Source organism: Myotis nattereri (genome assembly GCF_964212035.1).
Source record: "Myotis nattereri genome assembly, chromosome: 18".
Taxonomy (NCBI): domain Eukaryota; kingdom Metazoa; phylum Chordata; class Mammalia; order Chiroptera; family Vespertilionidae; genus Myotis; species Myotis nattereri.
This window is the reverse complement of record NC_138093.1, coordinates 28773648-28797007: the sequence shown is the minus strand read 5'-3', so window position 1 is coordinate 28797007 and position 23360 is coordinate 28773648. Positions and strand designations below refer to the sequence as shown.

Genomic DNA, 23360 nt, shown 5'->3' with positions numbered 1-23360 from the left:
ACGACGAGGAGGGGGTAGCGGTGGCGACCGGGCATCCGCCTACGAAGGGATACCTCCCCGTCCCCGGGGGCTTGCCGGCCGGGAAGATGAGCGCGGAGCCGCAGAACGGGCCCAAAGCCGGCGGCGTGGCCCTGAATGGGGTCCCTCGGGACAGCCCCACGGCCGTCTCGGGTGCCCTGGGCAGGCTGCAGACTCAGCTGGCCCCGGAGGAGGAGACCCAGATTCGGCTGCTGCCCACGACCCCCGGAGAGGAGCCCCCAGGGGCCGAGGGCTCCCCGACGCCCCGGACGGCGCTCTCTGCGCAGCGCTTTGCGGTGCTCCTGATCTTCAGCCTGTACTCGATGGTCAACGCCTTTCAGTGGATCCAGTACAGCATCATCAGCAATGTCTTCGAGGGCTTCTACGGCGTCTCCTCGCTGCACATCAACTGGCTGTCCATGGTGTACATGCTGGCGTACGTGCCCCTCATCTTCCCAGCCACCTGGCTGCTGGACACCAAGGGCCTGCGCCTCACCGCCCTGCTGGGCTCCGGCCTCAACTGCCTGGGCGCCTGGGTCAAGTGCGGCAGCGTGCAGCAGCACCTGTTCTGGGTCACCATGCTGGGCCAGGCCCTGTGCTCCGTGGCCCAGGTGTTCATCCTGGGCTTGCCTTCCCGCATCGCCTCGGTGTGGTTTGGGCCCAAAGAGGTGTCCACAGCTTGTTCCACCGCCGTGCTCGGCAATCAGGTAAGGTACTAGGGTTGATAGATGAGAATCGGATGCTTAAAGGACCAGATAAAGTAATAGGCCATGTGAGCCAGGCATACGGATGGACCTTCAGGAGGCTTGTCGAATAAAGGGATAGGAGTCAGCCTTGGCTTAAAGGGGGATTTTGGTCTCTTTGTAAGGAAAAGACTTTGAAAAAACAGTTTAAAGTGAGCACCTGATCACTTCGCTTTGAGAATTACCTGTAAAATAATTAACTGAAGTGGCTCCTATGTGCCTGGCATCATAGAAGACTTGGCAGTGCAGTAATGAATGAGACTTGGGTAGGTATTATTTTTGTCACCCACGTCAGTGTATTTGCAAAAGACGTATTGGATTCTGGGAAGTTTGTTCCATTTGAGTGGTCAGTGTGAATAGCCCTGTTTAGTTTTATATAGTAGCAGCCTGCAGAGTGCTTGGTACATAACAAACACTTATACATGACTGCTAAATAGATGTTCTGGTCTAGAGATAAAAATCTCACAAAATTCCTGAGTCCAATGACCAATTTTTAACGGTAAGAAAATGAAGATAAGCCGAAACCGGTTTGGCTCAGTGGATGGAGCGTCGGCCTGCGGACTGAAGGGTCCCAGGTTCGATTCCGGTCAAGGGCATGTACCTGGGTTGCGGGCACATCCCCAGTGGGAGATGTGCGGGAGGCAGCTGATTGATGTTTCTCTCTCATTGATGTTTCTCTCTCCCTTCCTCTCTGTAAAAAATCAATAAAATATATTTAAAAAAAAAGAAAAAAAAAGAAAATGAAGATAAATCACAGAACTTGGAACCCATTGTAAAGTCTCCATTGCCAAGTCTCCATTAAGGTGCTTGTTAGTCTTTTCTTACACCATAGGTCCAAATTCCATTAGCATGACTAGGTAGAATGTGTGGTTTTTTAAAATTGCAGATTGATTCTCTTATAACTTAAATTTTGCATATGGAGTTCTATACTTTATGTAATTGTATTGAGTGTTCACTAGCCTGAGGAGAATCTAGTTAAAAATCTGTACACCAAGAACTTCACATCTCTCTCTACTACATGTAGCAATATATGTAGTTATGTAACAAAAGAATGTTACTTCTGCCCTAGCTGGTTTGGATCAGTGTGGATAGAGCGTTGGCCTGCGGACTGAAAAGTCCTGGGTTCAATTCCAGTCATGGGCACATGCCTGGGTTGCAGGCTCAATCCCCAGTGGGGATCGTGCAGGAGGCAGCCAAGCAATGATTCTCTCTCATCATCTATGTTTCTCTCTCTTCCTCTCTGAAATAAAAATATATATATATATTAAAAAAAGAAACTAATAAAAAAGTTACCTCCAATCCAATACTTGTTTCAAGATCACAATAAGATTTATTTAAAATCTATAAAAAAAAGACAAACTCTACATGCTTTATATTTATTTCCTTTCTCTAAAAGTGCAGAAGGGGTAGCTTGAACTATAGTTGTTTTGTATCCAAAATATTTTGTGACCAATATTTTATTTTTTTAAAAAATATATTTTATTGATTTTTCACAGAGAGGAAGGGAGAGAGATAGAGAGTTAGAAAGATCGATGAGAGAGAAACATCGATCAGCTGCCTCCTGCACCCCCCCCACTGGGGACGTGCCCGCAACCCAGGTACATGCCCCCGACCGGAATCGAACCCGGGACCCTTCAGTCCACCGACCGACACTCTATCCACTAAGCCAAACCGGTTTCGGCATGACCAATATTTTAGTTGTTTGCTTCTGCATGCTCGGATAGGAACTATTTATTTAAGTATTTTACATTTACATGCCCTAACGGGTTTGGCTCAGTGGAAGAGCACTGGCCTGCAGATGGAAGGGTCCCAGGTTCGATTCCGGTCAAGGGCATGACCTTGGTTGCAGGCACATCCCCAGCAGGGGGTGTGCAGGAGGCAGCTGATCGATGTTTCTAACTCTCTATCCCTCTCCCTTCCTTTCTGTAAAAAGCCAATAAAATATATTTTTTTAAAAAAAGTATTTTACATTTACAAAATTATATTCAAGATTAAGACTTCATTGAGCATGACAAATATTATCAACTCCATCGCCATGGATTATCTATTTCATGGATAATAAATGGAAATGTCTTCTCATAGGTAGATTTCCCTCTAACCATCAGCATATCTCTGGCCTTCTTCCTATATCTACCTGGGTGTTCTCATCCTTCCTTGACTCCAGTAGCTCATGACCCCCATGTGTGCAACTTCAGCCTAGATTATGGAGTGATCATTTATAATAATATACAACATTATTCAGCACTCGTTAAAACCTGGCACCATATTAAGTCCTTTACTTGCATGTGCCATTTAATTTAGTAATGTAAGGTAGGAACTATGATTCTCCCCAATTTATAGATGCAGAAATTGAGTCTTGAAGGGACGAAATTATTTCCTGAAAGTCACATAGCTAATTAGTGCCAACATTCACACTCAAGTCTGTCTGACCCCTGAATTCCAGATTTAAGTTAACCATCTAATATTGCCAGGTCTCTAACCTGACAGAACCTTTCAAAACATATCAAGCCATTGCCCTGCTTTGAACTTACCAATGATTTCCCATAGTACTTAAAATCTAAACTCTACTTTGAATTATACAACCTTACTAATATGTCTTATTTGGTTCCTTAAACAATACTAAACTTGGATTTTGCAGAAGCACCTTTGCAGAAGCATTCCCTCTGCCTGGGATGTTCTTCCTGCTTAGGATGACATTATTACATCCTTATTGTCACTGAGTTCTCAGTTTAAACTCATTTTAAGTATCACTCAGTGGCAATTCTTGACAATCCCATTTAGAGTTGTCCAATCATTCTCTTATTACATAATTATACTTTAATTCTCTATGTAGTGCTTATCACTGTCTGGTATATTTATATGTTTGTATATTAACCATTCTTTATTACTCACTTCCCATCCCCACCATCAGATTGTAAGTTTCATGAAAATAGGCACAAGGTCTGAATGTACACACTTGTATCACCAGCATTTGTTACAATGCCTGGCACATTGTAGAGTCTCTATAAAAACTGCTTGGCCATATGGATAAGTTTCAGATTCATAGATACTGGCCAGCTGGATTTAGCCACTTGGATATTCCATACAACCCCACCAATCAAAATTGACTTTGCCTCCTAGCTCTTTTCTATTCATTTCTACTGCCACTGTCTTAGTTTTGGCCGCCTGCAGCCGTCACCCAGAGAGCTTGCTAACCGACCTTTCCATCCGCAGCTCTTGCTCTCTTCCCTCTATTCTCCAAATCCATCCAGTGTGGTCTTTCTGATAGCTCTGTCTGGGCACTCCCCTGCAGCAGCTTCCATTGCCCTTCGGATAAAATTCAAACTGTCTAAGATGACTTTTTATATGCCTCTCTGGTCCCAAGGTTAAAACCAGAGGTATAGCAAGGTCACCAAGAATAACTTGGAGGTTGCGGTTGCCAAGGACTTGTTTTAAAGTTTTCAAATCTGACCGAGATTTCTGACATTTAGAAGAAGAAAGAATTCAAACTATTGTGACAATGTCTGACGTTCCAGCTCGACCTCCTGCCAACTCCTCAGCCTCACCTCTCTCCACACCCCCATCCATCCTCACATGCCTACTCCTCTGCTCTGAGGGAAACTGTGCTCTACTCAGTTTCTCACAAGGTCATGCTCTCTCTTTCCTTTGTACATGATGTCCCCTTGTCTGGGAACATTTCTACTTCACGTGGCTAACTCCAGTTTCTTTTCTTTCTTTTTAAAAAAAATATATTTTTGTTCATTTCAGAGAGAGCGGGAGAGGGAGAGAGAGAGAAACATCAATGACGAGGGAATCACTGATTCACTGCCTCCTGCACGCCCCCTTACTGGGGATCGAGCCTGCAACCCGGGCATGTGCCCTTGACCTGAACCGAACCTGGGACCCTTTAGTCCGCAGGCTGACGCTCTATCCACTGACCCAAACCAGCTAAGGCTAACTCCAGTTCCTTAACCAGATCTTTGCTCCTCCAGAAACTTTTCCTGAACTCCAGTCTATATAAGGTGCTCTTCCGAAGCACTCTCTTAGCTAGGGTGACTCAGTTTGCCTGGGACAGTACACCTGTTGTCCAGTATAATTACTCCCGGAGTCCCTTTCACTCTGAGTAGTATTCTTGTTTGGATCATAAATTACTTGATCTTCCCAGTCTTATCACCTACTTCTCCATTATAATACTATACTTACTACTCTCTTGTAATTACCTGTTTAATTATCTCTATCTAGCGTTTTGTAAGAGAGCAAATGAAATATTTGGTAAATGTTATCTCGGCCTCCTTTTTTTTTTTTTTTAATACTCACCTGAGGATATGTTTATTGATTTAGAAAATGAACCACTTTTGGCTCTTTTAAAAGAAAATGATTTTAGAGAGAGAGGAAGAGGGAGAGAGAAACATCAATGTAAAAGAGAAACATCAACCGATTGCCTCCCCTATGCACCCGATGAGAATCGAACCCACAACCTGAGTATGTGCTCTGACTGGGAACTGAACTGGCAACCACACCGACCAGGGCTGTTTATTGATTTGAGAGAGAGAGGAGGGGCTGGAGATTTAACCAAAAAAAAATCAACCAAAAAAATGAGTTTGCGTGTCACCTCTGACACGCGTGTCATAGGTTCGCCATCACTGCCCTAATGACTAATGATATTGAGCATTTTTTTTCACGTGCATATTGCACATTTGTGTAGCTTCTCTAGAGAAATGTCTATTCAAGTCCTTTGCCCACTTTCGAATTGGGATGTTTGTCTTTTTGTTGTTGAATCATAAGAGTTCTCTATGTATTCTGGATAGTAGACCCTTATCAAATATATAATTTACAGATATTTTTTCCCATCCTGTAAGGTTGTCTTTTCTCAATCTTATTTTGCATATTCTTATTCCCTTTTTTATTGTAAGCATCAAACTTTAGAGCAGCATTATTTAGGTTACAGGAGCTCAGCGAATGCTTGTTGATAGGGAAGAGATCTGTCAGCAGTTCCTCTTTAACGGTACCATTGTAAAAAGACATTAGAACGTGGTGCTTTCGCGTTCACGAAAGCGCCTCACATACACTAGCGGCCCTCTCTGTGTTGTGTTAATTGGCAGTGCGTGCTTCTTTCTCTTCTAAGATAGCTGTTAACAGCACTGTTTATTTTACAGCTTGGAACTGCGGTTGGCTTTCTGCTACCACCAGTGCTGGTGCCCAACACAGTGAACAACACAGATCTCTTGGCTTACAATATCAGTACCATGTTTTATGGCACATCAGCCGTCGCCACACTTTTATTTATTTTAACAATAATTGGTAAGCGAATTATTTTCCCTAGAGCTTAAGTAGATAAACGCATGACAAACGTATGAAAAGAAAAATAACCAACCCTAACCATGGTTATTACTATCGCAAATGCCATTTGCTTGTTTCTTTCTTGCCGTAACGCTGTCTTGCTCAGGTACCGAATGTTACAGCTCTAGGGCTATGTATGGTCCATCTGTTTTAATATTGTAAAGGGTTTGAAGACTAATTCATCTCACTTGTCTCCCTACTAACTTTTCTTTCCTGATAACTCTTGGTTTCAAACATTAACTGCCTCCTCCTTGCATATTCCTCTACATGCTCTGCATCTTCCGCTAACCTAGCCAGGGACAAGTTCTTGTCAGTGCTTTGATATGATGCAGAAAGGCTACAATCTTCCTTTTAATGATAAGTCCTTCTGAGGATCCTCAATGTAACAATTGATCGGATCTGAAAATGTTGACCAGTGAATGACCTTGGGCAGTGGCAAGCTGTTCAGCAGAATTTCAAACTGTGGCAACTATCTACTTGTTAGGCCACGCCAGCACAGTTCTGCTGCCGCCCTCCGTCACTGAGTCCTCTCGCCGGGGCCTGTGTCTTGAAGCAGTCAGTCAAAGTCAGCTGCAAGCAGCCATCATCAGTTTGGAAGAAGGTTTGGGAAGGTCTGCTTTTTAAAGTTTATTTTTAATGGGAAACAAGTTTGATTTCAGGGAAAGGGCTAGGTAAGGTTTATTTAAGTAACATACCTGCTAACCTAACTATAATACTGCCCTTTAGGCGCTCAGTATATCTGAATGTGAGAGGAAGGGCACTTTAAAGATAAAAGGCCATCTTTTAATCATTAAAACTTACAATTAAATTGGGGTTTTTCATGTATATGTTAATTTTTACCATGGCTATAATAGCAATGAAAAATTCAAGTTTTATGATCTTCAACTATGAAATCCTCAATGTTCAATGAAAAGTATGCTGAAGACGATAGAATGTTTTGATAGAGACTGCCTTCATAAATGAACTTCAGGTATAGGAAGCTCGGCCACATATTTAATTTCCCTTAAGATAATGAACAAAATATTTTCTTGGTAGCATAAGGAATATTCTGACATATCCAGTCTACTTATGGTTGGTTTTTGTGTTTCAGTTAGTGAGTGGCATATTTGTTGTGTGCAGACTATTGAAAAAGGACAAATTATCCCTGTACTATTTTAGCAGTTTAACAAAGTTTTAAAATAAATCTATATATCTTTGAGATATATATATATATACTTTATCGTCTAAAGTTTTACTTATGTCTCAAAGAAATCTATATTTTTAAAAAGCAAACTCTTAAGTATATTTTTCTGATAGCCATATTTGATTGGCTAGATGAAATATAGTTCATATGCATTTTGTATTCATGAGTCTTCTATTAGCAACAGGGATTATTACAATATAAAATTCTCTTTCCTTCGGTTGCTTATCAATCTTCACATAAATTCTGGTTTTCCTTTTCTTTATTGTTTTCAAATTGTATCTTTGGAAGAAGTGAGAGTAATAGATTATATATGAGATCTCTATAGATATGAAATTACATATGCGCACATATGTGCTTAAACATATATAATGAAATGCTACAAATGTAAGATTTTTATCTGTTAAGGGAGAAGGCCAAAAAAATATATCAACCCCACAATAATCAGTGTGACCATTGGCATATCACCCTGTGCTATTTGAGAATTTAAAAGAGAACTATTTATGTACATAATTATTTATGTACTCATAGTTTATAGTAGACAGTGAAAATAGAAATGGGGGTGGGGGAATGTAAAACATGGACTGGAAATGGAATAGGAAAAAAAGGGCTTACTGTCAAGTTTTGCTTGGTGACCAATCTTATGATATCAAGCCTAGTGTAAAAGCAAAACTATACACAGTTGTGATGTGAATGTCTTAGGTTGAAAATTGTGACATTTAAATTAAAATTTTAATTTGAATAAATTAAATATGTATCCAAATATTTGCCGTTGAGGAAAATTTGGGTTATTTAAAAAGTCCTTAATTACTCAAAGGTCCTAAGTTACTAAGACAATCCTACTTTCTTCTAAATTCTACCCATAAATACTTTGGAAGCACAGCCTAAATTATTTTATAATTTATGTTTTTAGCAACGTGATATAACTAAATTGGTCTTAAACAGTCTTCCTAAAATACTGTCTTGAGGGTTCATGCCATGTAACTCTTTTACCCTCCCTCACAGAGCTTGAGTATAATCCATCTGGCGTTTCTAAATTAACCCAAGCCCTACACTAAATTTACACTACTACCCCCTTCTTATTGGGAGAACTCTATTACGGCCTCTAACATTTGATTGCTTGATATATATCAAACATGCGTAAAGGCACACTATATGCTTATCTCATTTAATTAATTAATTGCTTTATTGGCACAAGTTTTTGGTGGGGAAAAGAGAAGGGGGTAAGAAGGCAGTTGTTTTTCAGTTTCAAAAGATAAGGAAAAAGCCGTCTTTCATCCTCTAAAAATGCAGTACAGGGTCACAGACCAATGGTTTTTTGTTCCTTTGTCTTTCCTTCATATAGACTTAAACCCAACTTTATTATATCGTGTAGCTGGTAGATACACGCCTGATTTTGTTCCGGAGGGCAACTGCCTGCCTAAAATGAAAAGATCACATTTCTATTCAGAAAATGAATCTAGTGGATTTAAAGACTATCAAGAATCGTTTTTATTTTGCATTTGAGTTCAGATCTGAGCCATTTAGACTCATTTTACCATAGTAAATAAAAACCGAAGGAAATTAAGATTCAGTAAATATTCATGACTACCTTGTAAGCATTTTTGCACTCTGAAACTTTGCTTTACAACTGTGTGAGTTCTGTATGACCAATATTAATAAAAAAGATATTTCCTATCTTAACTAGGACCCTTTCAGGAAAGGACAACAGACTTCCTCAACAGTGCAAGGAGCAGATAGGGTGAAAGGAAGAGGAGAAATTGCGGCAACTTAAACATTTATGTCTACCAGTCCTCCAATGTAAGGATATTACAAAATAAATATGTATGAGATATGTCTCCTCTTGAATTAGTTGTGAGACCTGTAAAACTAGAAGTCTGTTTTAGTTATATCATAGTTAACCATGTTTTGGTGAGTAAAGAACATTTTTAATTTTTAGCAGCAAATAGGAGAATTTTAAAGAATTGCAGTATTATGTGGAAGCTTTAAGGATCATTTCTTTTGCAGTGATTTTCCCAGCTGGCTGGGTATTGATGGCATTTGGAGAAATTTTTTTAAAATTTAAGTTCTTTATTGTTTAAAGTATTAAATAAATCTCCTTTTCCCCCCATTGACCTCTCCCCAGGTGCCCCCAACCCTCAGAGAGTTTTGTGTTTAATACAGATTCACAGGTTCTGTTCTGGAGGTTCTGATTCTTGGATAGTCTCGTAAAATCTGTACTATTTTAAATTTTCTATGTGATTATTATTGACAGCCAGGTCCATCAGATCTAGCCCACTTTTAAAAATATATATATATATTATTGATTTTTTTACAGAGAGGAGGAAAAGGATAGAGTTAGAAACATCAATGAGAGAGAAACATCGATCAGCTGCCTCCTGCACACTCCCCACTGGGGATGTGCCCGCAACCCAGGTACATGCCCTTGACCGGAATCAAACCTGGGACTCTTCAGTCCACAGGCTGACGCTCTATCCACTGAGCCAAACCGGTTAGGGCGATGTAGCCCACTTTTAAACAACAAGGTAGGCCTTCATTGTTGGAAGAAATAGCCACTATTAAAAAAGAGAGAGAGAAAGAAGTTCTGGCCTTTTGGAAAATACTACTTTTTTCCTAATCTTTATTTCATTCATTCAAAAATGTACACTTTTATAATGAAATCTCTGAAATCAAAATGCTTTTAATTAATGGCATCTAAGATGAATAAGTTCCACATTATGCCCATACTTAACAATACCATATTGTGAACTTAAAATTTATTACTAGGGCACATTTCGTGTTGCGTTCTTTTCACAATTAAAAAAAATAGATGGCCTAAAACATTGGTGCCAACTGAGACATGATTATGTGAAAACCTTCTATTGATACCTAGCAAGATCATTGAATGTCAGCATCAGACCATCTTAGATTTCAATGAAATACAGTATTTTCCACTTTATTTTGGTTTAAATTTTTGAGTCAGTACTAAGACTAGATTTTGATTTCTGATGTACCAGATTTTAGCGATACTGGAAGAAATAGCCAATAGCTAGCCAAACCCTACAGAAATCTCTCCCTAGCCATCTGTTGCAGGAAGTTAGTAGATCCTTCCCTGCCCAGCAAAAGGGCAGTCTCTCAATGGCTGCCTAAGAAGCCTGTGAAATCTGTCCCTAACTCCATAGAAATGGGCGGTGCTATGACTTGTAGAATCAGAAACCATCACACTTTTCTGTCTCTCAGCTCTACCCCTAGATTGCCCATATGTAGCTAGAGTGAGTCAGCAAGCAGTACCCCTGAGTCCACCTGGACCTTTTCAGTTCTAGAGGTGGGATTGGATAGATGATAACACTTATGCCAGATTTCAGAAGAAATCGTTACTAACTCAAGACAATCCTCTAGAAGTTCAATAATATATTGGCTTGCCCCTACCTGATGCTACCTCTAACTAAAAATTGAACTAAAGTTAGAAATATAATTGTTGAATACTTAATAAAGATTACTCTTGCTTAACTAAAACTGTAATAACCAGTGGGCAAGTTTGTAATGTATTGCTAATGGTTTTGCAGTTTTGAATGGGCCAAACCTCTGAGTTTTAGTCAGTTTCAATGCCAAACTAGTCATCACTTAGAAATCAGTGAAAAATGAAAAGCCTTACAACTTGGACTTTCACTGCCTCTTTGAATGTAAACTGAATTTAGTCATCTCACTAAGGAAGATGCATTTATTTCATGACCTTTTTCATGTACGTTTCCAGCATTCAAAGAAAAACCTCGCTACCCACCAAGTCGGGCCCAAGCAGCCATTCAAGACAGTCCCCCTACAGAGTACTCCTATAAGAACTCAATAATGAACCTGTTTAAAAACATGCCTTTTGTCCTTCTATTGATCACATATGGTAAGTGGTTTCCTTTTATCTTCTTTGATGTCTCTATAAACCAAGGGTCCTCAAACTACGGCCCGCGGGCCACATGCGGCCCTCCGAAAACATTTATCCGGCCGCCGGGTGTTTTTGCCACCGCTGCCTGTCCTGCTTAGCAGCCAGACTCGTCCCGGGCCTGCAGTGCGCATGTGTGGAATGTCTGAGGGACAGTGAACTGACCCCGTTTAAAAAGTTTGAGGACCTCTGCTATAAACCTTTGAGCATTGTAGATTCTTTCCATTTAATCTAGTGGTTTGAACTTTCATTAGTGCAGTAGGGTTGTTAACTCTATAAAAGTAATGATAGCATAGTCATAAACTTAAATTAAAAAAGCAAAAACTTTAGGGTGGATTTTGTTACATGTTTTTAAAATAAATGAATAGACCTTGAGTAGAGAAGCAGTGCCTTCTTTGGTGAGTTCCATGGGTACTTTAGATGCTTTCTGAACTACAGTTAGGACTGCTGTAACCATGTGGGAAATGTCATCAACAATCGTCTTGTTTGACCCTGTGGAGACTAGAGTCTATCCTGACTCCTCGATCAAAACTAGACATTAAGGAGGTCACCTTGACCAGTTATAACTTAAAGGAAATTCTCACCCTCCCAGATTTTTCCGGATGGCTGACAGATACTCATCTTAAATCTGTGGCTTTAACTGCAGTTTATTCTTTGTTTCTTCTATTAGCACAGTTATATTCACCACCAACACCTCCTATATCTGTCTGACTTGCCTTCAGAAATCACTCACTTCTGTTTACATTATTGGGGGAGTACACACCCTAGTATATAATTGTTTTATAGGTTATAACAAATTATGCCCTGACCTAAACTCTTACCCTTTTATCAGGATTAATTCCTTTTTCTTTTCTTTCTTTCTTTTTTTTTTAATCTAATGAATTCCTGAATCTAAAACTTCTAACTAGGAAATAGAGTGGTTCACTATTATCTCTTAGAGCAAATTCATTTCTTTAGCCTCTCATTTAAGGTGGCTTCTTTCCTATGCCCTTTTATCATTCGCCGTTTCCCAATACAAAATTCTCTTTCAGCCAAATTTATAACCAACCTCCTGTCACAGACATATACAATCACACACACAAGTATGCCTCCACATGCTTATATACTGTTCATTTTAGTCTCTGTGACTTTGTGCCATTATTTCTTGTACCTGAAATGTGCAAGCAGTTCTACAACAGCTAGCTTAACGGTTATCTCACTGTTGTTCATTTTATTTCACCAGTAATTATCAGATATCAACAGTAGTGCCATAGATGCTGTGTGAGCTAGGATGAAGCATGATACATATATGATTTCTGTTCTGAAATAATTATAATCCAATGGGAAGATAATAGAAACATCTGAAAAGTAAACAACAGTGTAAGAGATGTTTATCAAAAGGTAATAAGTTGTACGGCAAGTGCATGCTAAAGGCACCTGCTTCCATGATTACTAAAGCAAAAAATGGGAAATGTCACCTTTGCTCACATTTAAAGTCTATGGCCATGCCACTAAGTGCCTGGAAAGAGAAAATCTGGAATATCTATCAAGAGCTCTAATGACTAGAACATTATGCAGATATAAAAATGTGATGTTTGGCAGAAGAGAAACTATATAGTAAATTGCCCTGAGATCACTGATTACCCATACAGGAAAAGCAGAGTAAAATTAGGTCTCTACGTCATACCATACACAAAAATGAATTGTAATAAATTAAAGACAAAGGATAAACATCAGAACTTTAAAGTTTTAGAAGGAAATATAGGAAACCACATTAGTATTCTTAAAAGAATTTCTTAATGCAAACAGTACAAACTTGAAAGAAAAAGATTGATAAAGATGATTGTATCAAAATAATGGTCTTTTCTAAAAAGCATCAGTAAAATGTGAAAAGACATAGATTCTGAGAAAAATGCCTGCAATGAATATAACCAACAGAGGCTTAGTACCTACAATATAAAAGTAACTCTACTGATCAACAAGAAAAGAGCAAGCAATCCAAGGAAACTGGAAAGCATTTATGTGTTTGTATGTGTGTAGTGTTCATATATATGCTCAACCTTACTAATAGCCAAGGAAATGCCAGTCAAAACCAGAGCAAAGTATACCGGTAATATCACTCAAATTGCCTCTCCCTAAAATTTTTTTAAAATTTAGTGAAAACAGGTTTGGCAAGAATGTGGAGTAAAGGAATTCTGCTGGTAGTGTAAACTGATGCAACCATTTCAAAGAGCAATTTGGCCTTATCCAGAAAGTATTCCTACTCCTAGGTATATACTTAGAGAAACCCTTATGCATAAGAACAAACACAGAATAATCATTACAACATTGTATTAGTGAAAAACTGGAAAACATTTTCCTATCATAATCTCTAGTAAGTTAGGTGTTAACTGATCAGTGTTTGTTGACAGAATAAGAGATACATAAATTGAAGTGTATCCACACATGGACTGTTACACAGCAGAGAAAGCAAATGAACAGAACTAAAAATATCAGCACTGATAAATATCAAAACCATAATATTGAGAGATGAGAACAACTTGCAATGGGTACAAATAATATATTATTTAGATAAAGCTTAAATACACACAAAATTCTAATTGTAGTTTATGAATACACATAAATATCTAAAATAATTTTAACATCTAAAATGATAAATCCCAAGATCAGGGTTATCTCTGAGAAATAATAAGAGAAAAGGGTAATTTATCTAAGGTCTAAAAATTGAATCTAAAGCAAAGATGGTCGAGTGTTAATGTTCGACAAAGCTAGGTGAAGAGTAAAAGAGTGTTTGTCAAATTATTCTCTGTACTATTTTGTATGCTTGAAATATTTAGCAATAAAGAGAAAGAGAGAAATAATAACCGTAAGTTTCAACCAGGTTAAGAGACTTACCTAAAGCCACACATTATGTGCGAGGAAACGCCAGGGTTCAAACCTAGCCGTATGCTTCCTGATAACCAGCTGTTTTATTTCTCTCTTTTAAAGTATTCTTTAATTAATATTGTCGTACTAATTGCCTTGTCAGTCTTGATGCAGGGGTGAGATCTCTGAAGCAGGGATTGTGCCTTATGCTTTAACATTCGTTAGCTCAAGTACACTGTGGGTGCTCAGTAAGCAATCTGTTGCTTCATTGCCATATACATTGTTATGCTGCTTCATTGCCATATACATTGTTTTGCGTGGGGCTATGATTCATGGTCAGTATATCAGAATCTAAATAGTGATAAATGGTGTAATGACAGAATTTTCCTATCATATTCTCTAGTAAGTTAGGTGTTCATTGATCAGCCCACATCCTGAAATGGCAAGAGTTCTTAATTTTCTGTCAACTGAGAAATACATTGTATTTTCACAATTGTCACAGAGAACTCCATAGCACTTTATGAACTGGTAATGGTACATTTATTTATAGTTTTCTGCTTCTTATTATAGGTATCATGACTGGAGCATTTTATTCAGTCTCAACATTATTAAATCAAATGATACTGACGTATTATAAGGTAAGCTTCTGCCGATATTGTGTTGCATGCTTGGCCAAGGATTTTCCTTTAGCAGAATTGCTGTTTGCGTGATCATAAGAGTAACGATTTATGACCTTGTTGCTGTAAAAGATTTATATTTGTTTCAATTGAGAATACATTTTAAAAAATATATTTTTATTGATTTCAGAGAGGAAGGGAGAGGGAGAGAGAGATAGAAACATCAAGGATGAGAGAGAATTATTGATCGGCTGCCTCCTGCATGCCCCCTACTGGGAATCGAGCCCACAACCTGGGCATGTGCCCTTGACCGGAATCAAACCCGGGCCCCTTCAGACTGCAGGCTGACACTCTATCCACCGAGCCAAACCAGCTAGGGTGCAATTGAGAATACATTTAATCTAATTTATAAAACACACAAAATGAAAAGCAGGAAGTTGTTACTGCTTTGACAATGCCTACCTTTTTAAAATTACTATTCTTTTTTAAAGAAATAGTGTGACTGGTTATATGGAAAAAGGCAAAAAACATTTTAAGGGAAACCAACACAAATATGAAGAAGTATATATCAAGCCCTGACCTCTCTTTGCTTCTGAAAGGAGAAAGCAGTTGTAATATGTAAAAGCTGTCAGATTAACCTCCTTTTCAGGCATCGGTGACTTACTTAGGAATTCTAACAAAAAATCACTGTACTTCTAATTATGGAGGATCAAGAAAATTCCCCTTTTTGATTTCTCCATATTTTAGGGTTTTTTTCTGGTTTGAAAATAGAATGTCCTTTATGATGTGCTTTACCTTCCTCCGCTCCCATCCTAAAACACAGACCAAATCTTCCTATTATGCGGTATGCTTAATTCTATCTGAGTATTTCCATTGACTATGTGAAGGTATGGGAATGTGAAGGATGCATTAGAATTAGAAGTCTCTGATTAACTTCTTATGAAAATTCTTTTAAGGGAGAAGAGGAGAATGCTGGGAGGATTGGGCTAACACTGGTGATCGCTGGAATGGTGGGCTCCATTCTCTGTGGCTTATGGCTGGATTATACCAAAACATACAAGTAAGCGAAGGTAGATAGATGTATGGTGTTCATTTGGTTTTAAAGAAAACTTTGCCTTTTAGTTTAAAAAAATCAAAAAAGTGTTATTACTACAAGACTTGGATTCTAGGCACTCTTAGGTTCCCTTCGCTTCTGAATGTTTCTGTAGTTTACATATCGTCCAGTTTTCTGGGTCATATTTATTTAAAGTTTGAGAACTTGGATACATTATGAACTGTTCTCCTCCAATAATACTCATGCATACCACTTCTTTAAAAAAGTCCTTTCTGAGAAACACTTAACTCGGACAGAAGTTTTATGCTGCTTTTTTCTCATGTTGTGAGCTTAAAAACAAGCAAAATGTTGTTCTTTCCTACCAGAAAATTATTATCATTGAGCATAAGGATTTTTTTGGTAAAAAAGTTTGACTACGGTGTCCCCAGCTATAGCACCACTTAACTATAATATAATACATAATATGAAAACACTATATTAATTGTACATCTATATGGAATCGGCAAAATGATAATACAAAAGGAAAAGCGAGTAATACCAACTGGGAGACTGAGAAAGGGGTTTCAGGGCAGCATCTTTTGCTCTGAGCCTTAAAGAAATAGCTACAGTTTTTAACAGGCAGAAACTTTCCATTTGCTTGGAGGAATACATGGATGAATGAATTAAGGAAAGTGAGGTGAATAAATGGAATAAATAAAATATGGAACTGTGTCCTGTCCACCTTCAAGGCCCAAAATAAGTTTAATACCATTATCTAACCCAGTGGTTCCCAACCTTTTTATGGCCATGTCCTACCTAAGCATCTCTAAATCCTGATGTCCCCGTGTGACATATAATTTTTATTATTCAAAAAGTGAACTCCTATTCACAAGGAGGAAGCCTAAAAGGCAATAACTTGGTCTAAACAAGCTTCCAAAAAACATGGCATCCATGAAAGAGAAAAATAAAAGAACGAACGGAGAGTTGAAGTACTGAGCAAGAAATCACTAATAAATTATTTTAAAAAAATAATATGAAGTGATATAAAAAAGCAAATAAAGTTTCAAAACATAATAGAGAACTGAAATGCATAAATATGTCACAATATATATTTATATTCTGTATATGAGGCCCCAACCATAAGAAATGCAAAAAACTCATTCAGTTAATAACTCATTCTCACATTGCCCCTCTTAAAAATCAAATTGCCCCCCTGTGGGGCATGTGCCCCACCTTGGGAACCATTGATCTAACCCCTTTCAAATTACCTCTGATCATGAATTCTCCAAGATAGTTCTCCCATAACTTAAGATAGCACTTGCTACAGCTTCATTATTATGAAATGATAGCTAGAGTGAAACCCATTAAATTTATAGATGAAGGGATCTTATGTAAGGGATTAAACTTATTAATAATTTTTGGTCCATTATATAATTTAAAAACTTGATAGGCATAGCAATGTGTTCTCTGTTGCCCTGGCTGTCTTCTCAGGTTAGCTAGGAATTGTAGCAAGCAATATATAGTCCCTGTCCGTAAGACACTTGTGGTCTAAATGGGGAAAACAAGTCAGTCACATAAAAAAATTAAATAATAATAATACAGACTAAAATAGATGTCATAAGTCCAATAGATATCAAGTACCAATTATTTGGATAGTAAAATGATAAGAAATTTAGAAGAAAGAATGTTGTAAGCTTCAATGGTTAGGAAAGGCATTTTGGAAGAAGTAGAATTTAACCCAAGTCTTGAAATATGGATAGGGAACCATCCCATTTGGAGACATAAAAATGATGTTATCCATATGAATATTCCTTCCTGTACTAGCATAAGATGTGGTGTGGGTTTTGTTGTCTGCTGTTGTTGAAATTTAAGCTTTGAAGTCCATGCTTTGGTGGAAATATTTTCCATAGATAAGGGAAACCTAATCTTGAAAACCAAAGTATTTATTACTGTGTAGACAGAGCCATGGCTAACCACATGATGATTATGCGCTTCGGATACAATACTAACAATTTTGTTTTGTTTTGTTTTAGACAGACTACTCTGGTAGTTTACATTTTGTCTTTTTTGGGAATGGTTATATTTACTTTCACACTGGACCTTCAATACATTATCATCGTGTTTGTTACTGGAGGGGTGCTTGGGTAAGTATCAAAAGGTGATTAGGAGGAATAATAGCATGCTGTTATGATTCTGAAATATTACTACTGTGGGTTTTATTTTATAATAAATATATTCTTATTGATTTTAGAGGGAGAGGAAGGAAGTGGGGGAGAGAGAGAAAACCATCCATCGGTTGCCTCCTGCAGCTGCCTTGACCTGGGATCAAAATTGCAACCTTGGTGTGTGCCTGGATCGGGAATGGAAGTGGTGACCTTTCGGTGCATAGGACAGCGCTCAACCAACTGAGCCACAGCGGCTAGGGCTATTGGGGTTTTTTTAATTTTTAAAGTTCATCCAAGGGTTCTTTAACATTTTAAACTTTAAAAGATTCATCTTGTGCACATAAATGTGTAATACTTTAGAAATATAAAGAATAGTTTTAAATTGGATTTTTTTTGGTATATGTAGGTGAAAAGTGGATAAACCTTACTTAGTCCAAGTAACTTTATTTTTCTCAGGAAAATATTAGGCATTGTTTTGCTTCTCAGTTCTTGTGACCTTGGGGGTCAATGGATGCACAATAAAAGTGCCTTACTTTCACATACCAACTTCAAGACATTCCCTTATCTGATCATTCGAATGGGCCTGAGAGGTAGAATGACTGCCTGTGTGTGACATTGCCCTTCTGCTAATCCTGTAATTCTGGATGCATTTCCCTAGTTTCTTCATGACTGGTTACCTCCCCTTGGGCTTTGAGTTTGCTGTGGAAATCACGTACCCTGAATCTGAAGGTACTTCATCCGGTCTTCTCAATGCTGCTGCACAGGTAAGGCTCTGACTTCCCTTCCACCTGAGATGACTGGTTTTCCAAATATTCCGGCGGATGATGAGTGTGACCCTAGTCTTTGTTTTTAAAATTCCACCTTTTAATGAATGACTCTAGAAGTCAAATCAAGTGAGTAAAAGCGTTAAGAAAATTCTGGGGAAAACGTTATACTTGTTTTTCAAAAGCAAATTTGATGAAAATAATTATTTTATTTTAGATTTTTGGAATTCTGTTCACGCTGGCTCAAGGAAAGATCACATCAGACTATGATCCGAGGGCAGGAAACATATTCCTCTGCGCCTGGATGTTTGTAGGCATCATTTTCACAGGTAAATCAGGCTATTTTTCTGGCAAAAGTACTTGTATCAGATTGTCTTTATGTTTAATTTTCACGTATATTGATTCTGAATGGCTTGGCAGAACTCAAGACAAAAATGAGATAGTAAGCAGGCTATGATTTGTTTTCTTCCAACGATATGAAGCTGTTAATTTATCTTTCAGGTTTCAAATTCAATACAGTCACTCTGCACAGAAAACAAAACTGTTGCAACAAGAGTCAGTAAAGAGCTGGAGTGGGGCCGTAACCGGTTTGGCTCAGTGGATAGAGCGTCGGCCTACGGACTGAAAGGTCCCAGGTTCGATTCTGGTCAAGGGCATGTGCCTTGGTTGCGGGCACATCTCCAGTAGGGAGTGTGCAGGAGGCAGCTGATCGATGTTTCTCTCTCATCGATGTTTCTAACTCTCTATCTCTCTCCCTTCCCCTCTGTAAAAAAATCAATAAAATATATTAAAAAAAAAAAAAAAAAGAGCTGGAGTGGGCCTACCCACCCTCAAGTTCTGATTCTGCTACTCACTCGCTGTGTGACGTTAGACAAGCGACTTCACCTTTCAAATCCTCCTTCCCTCGTTTATGCAATAGGGTATTTAAAAGCCTGCCTTCAAGGGTTGTTATGAGGATCAGTGGAGGTGTCTAGCACCTAGGACAAGCCTAATCATGTTAGCTATTACTACAATGTGGTGGTGGTGTAAGAAGTCAGATGGCGGCGATGGAAATAGCATTTGGCATGGTTAGCCAGTTCTTACACTTCTTGGGTGTAATCAGAAGAGCCCGGAGCAAGAGAGTGGGTAGTGCCCCACCTCCAGAGAAAGAGCATGCTAAAGAACTTGGATCCATAGTTTGTCCAGACATACAGTGTAAAATTGGATTCAGAAGCAATGCATGTCCAGTAGTGCTCTCTGGTCCATACTGGCTTCTACTGTTATTTCACTTGCTTATTTCTTTCTGCCGCGCTTTACCAACACGAGAGACAGAATCTATCCAGAAGATGGGAAGCAAGGCTTTCTTCTTATGTTTATTGAATACCTGATCATTCTTTTTGAAACCCCCAACATGAAATCTTACCAGTGGTGAACATTTATTTCGGAAATACACAACCACCTAAGATCACTGTCGTTCATTCGTTATGTTTAAAGAGCGTGAGTGTCCCCCGTGCCCTCCAAGGAAACCATCCCAAGGAGCATTAGAGATCGGCTCCCCCACATATGTTGTCAGTTTGGCTCAAATAAACTCATAAAATTTCTCTAAAAACAAAACAAAAAGCCAAAAAAAAGTACATCCTGCTATGAGGGAGTTTCCCCCGTTTTCTTCAGTTAGTGATATAAAACATACAAAACTTTGAGGCATGTAATACTTTAACTGCCTAACTACTGATATGTCATAAATAATCCATATTGACTCTTAATTTCCAGGGAAAATAACATATGTCTATCAAATAGTGTTATTATTTGTTAATATATTTTTATTAATTTCAGTGAGGAAAGGAGAGGGAGAGAGAGAAACATCAATGGTGAGAGATCAATCATCGATCCGCTGCCCCCTACTGGGGATCAAGCCCGCAATCCAGGCATATGCCCCTGACTGGAATAGAACTGGGACTCCTCAGTCCGCAGGCCCACGTTTTATCCACTGAGCCAAACTGGTTAGGGCTGTATATTTAGTTTCAATGAGTAGGACCACCATGTATTCATTCAGTTGGTATTCATTCAGTTGCCCAAACGAGAAAACTTAGGTCACCCACTTTTTTCTTTCTGTCCTCCCTATGTTTTTTGTTTTTTTTAAAATATATTTTATTGATTTTCTTACAGAGAGGATGGGAGAGGGATAGAGAGTCAGAAACATCGATGAGAGAGAAACATCGATCAGCTGCCTCCTGCACGCCCCTCACTGGGGATGTGCCTGCAACCAAGGTACATGCCCTTGACCGGAATCGAACCTGGGACCCTCCAGTCCGCAGGCCGACGCTCTATCCACTGAGCCAAACCGGTTAGGGCCTCCCTATGTTTTTTATATTCTTTGTAGGTGTGTTATTGAGCATTTAATGACTCTTTTTACCTGCTTTATGTCCATTTTTCATATTCTATCAAAGCAACGAGTCTTACGGTTCTATTCTCAAATATCTCTAAACTTGTTCCTTTATCTCCATTTCTCACATATGCATGCCTCACCATGCCTCTCTCAGGAGGATTAAAGCCTCTTAACTGACCTTCCTGTCTCTAATCTTGTTGCCAAAAATGATCCTCCTCACAACTGCCAGACTGAGCTCCTTGAGTTATCAGTCCCAAAGTTTGTGCGTGTCCCCGAAGCTTCAAAAGGCCAGTATTAAACATTTCAGAGCTTGGAGTAAGGAAAGGTTCATTTGATCAAGAAGGCACCACCAGCTTGAGAAGATGAGGGTGCCGTAGACATTCCTCAAATCCATTTTAAGAGAGCCCAGAATTCAGGCTTCTTTTATGTCAAGGGAAAACAAGTGAGGAAAGGAGGGAGGGCAAGATGTGATTGAGGACTCCAGATATCTGGGTGCCACCAGGGGTCCAGGGAAGAGGGTGAATCTCTACATCTCTTTGTTCCTGGCCCACTGATGTTGACCCCTACTGGTCTGAGCCTGCTCTTGAGGCTCCTGCAAATCTTTGATAAACAGTCATAATTGTGTACATATTTTCCTACCTCTTCTGAGAGGCACCCCCTGGCAAGGGCTGTTCTTTCAACAACTCAAGCCTCAAGCAGCATTCCTCTAATGATTAGCATAGCTACAGCAGGAGCTATGTGCCTGAAAGCCTTGGGGAAAATGCAGGCTAGAATTAAGATAGAGTCAGAGAGACAGAGAGCGTTTCACTCTATTACAGCCCTGATAGCATCCTCCCCTCTCAGATGCAGTGTAAACTCTTTACACGGTGTCCACAATACCTACCAACCCAGCCCTGTATCCTGCCATCTCCCTCAATGATCCCTGACTACCTCTAGTGTCAAGAATAGGCTAAGCTCTTCCTGTCCCAATAGCTTTGCATATGCTGTAATCTGCCCGCCCAGAATGCCTTTCTCTGTCCTCTCATATGTTTGACAAGTTCCTCCTCATTGTTCAAGTTTCAATTCAAATGTGTCTCCTCTGGCAAACCTTCCCTGATTTCCTTTGCCTAACATAGGCATCCCCCCGCCTCCATGCTCCCATGACACCTTATACAACCCTGAATTGTTGCAGTTCAGTATACAGTGCCTACGTGTCAATATCTCCCTACATGGGAAGGTGCTTTAGGGAAAGAATTGCACTGTTCATCTTTGTATCCTTGTTTCCTGGCATCTTGTATTTCCTCACTAATGAATGACTTGCTAATTACGTCAATGGCTTAGAGAGGTACTATTACTTTTTCAGACCACAAGGATGCTATTGAATATTATGGCACTGTGGTGGGCTAAATTTGACAAGATTAAAAAAGACTTTGCACTACTTAGAGAAAGTACAATGCTACTCACTCTGCGGTAACTGTTGGTGCTTCTGTTTCAGCATTAATCAAGTCTGATCTGAGGAGACACAACATAAATACAGGAATTACAAACGGCGATATTAAAGCTGTAAGTAATAAATACTTCTATGATTATACTGTTGAGAAATGTGTGCATGGAAGAAGTGTGAAGCCAATCTATTCCTCAGCTCTTTCTTTATCCCTGAGCCGATTGTTGATCGGGCATAATGCATGTGCCAGATGTTATAAACTTTCTCATCTTCTGATTCTTTCCACAGGTGCCAGTTGATAGTCCCACAGATGAAGAATCAAAAACTGTTATGACGTCCAAGCAGTCAGAACCAGAAATTTGAGCTGAAAAGTTAGTATCATGTGATATTTGAGCTGTAAGGCTTGGCTCATAGGTTATGAGGAATGGATACTTACTTGAAAATTACTGTATGGCTCCTACATGCAGTTACTGTTTTGCTTAATTATTAACTGAAGCAATATTTTGCTTACATCCTTTTAACACTACCATTATCTAACGAGTGTCCCATTTTTAGTCTTCTATCATCTATCTCAAAGGAAGCTTCTTGATATTTATTTTTCAAAAGTCAATGTTTTTCTTTTTTGTGGAAAGTGGAAGCTTACTAAAATGATCGTGTGGAGGTCTAATCCCTTTAAGTCACAGAAGAGGACGTACAATTTATATGTAAAAATACCCAATAGGACCAAGTGTCCTATTGGCTCCCTTTCCAGCTGTCGAACCCCCTGAGTGTGAGTACAGTGTAGCGACAGGACACTTCAGTCCACCGAAGGGTAGTGCTGGGATGCTACTTCCAGACAACTGCTACGGTTTCCCGTTTCTTACATTCTTGTTACAAAGCGCTTTGTAACAGGTACTGGCATTGGCCATAAAACCATTCGGTGTACAGACTGAACCCACCCACGACTTTGGTCTTATGTTCTAGTTCAGCTCAGGAG

The 23360-nt window shown here is 39.1% G+C and overlaps 2 protein-coding genes across 4 annotated transcripts in view; one reads left to right on the top strand and one right to left on the bottom strand.

Moving 5' to 3' along the window:
* Positions 1 to 23360, bottom strand: part of SPATA45 (spermatogenesis associated 45) — a 65591-nt gene that overhangs the window by 16378 nt on the left and 25853 nt on the right. For all 3 annotated transcript variants that reach the window (XR_013997186.1, XM_081112766.1, XM_081112765.1), the window contains exon 2: positions 22405 to 22452. The gene's annotated coding sequence lies outside the window, so the exon portion shown is untranslated. The remainder of the gene's footprint in view (positions 1 to 22404; positions 22453 to 23360) is intronic.
* On the top strand, positions 3 to 22747 carry FLVCR1 (FLVCR choline and heme transporter 1; the record flags this gene model as incomplete). The annotated part of the gene is made up of 10 exons (XM_081112764.1): positions 3 to 725; positions 5897 to 6041; positions 10994 to 11134; positions 14588 to 14655; positions 15591 to 15694; positions 17701 to 17811; positions 18491 to 18596; positions 18814 to 18925; positions 22436 to 22503; positions 22673 to 22747. Exons 1-10 carry the CDS (start codon positions 87 to 89, stop codon positions 22745 to 22747), a joined length of 1569 nt encoding a protein of 522 aa, XP_080968890.1. The 5' UTR covers positions 3 to 86.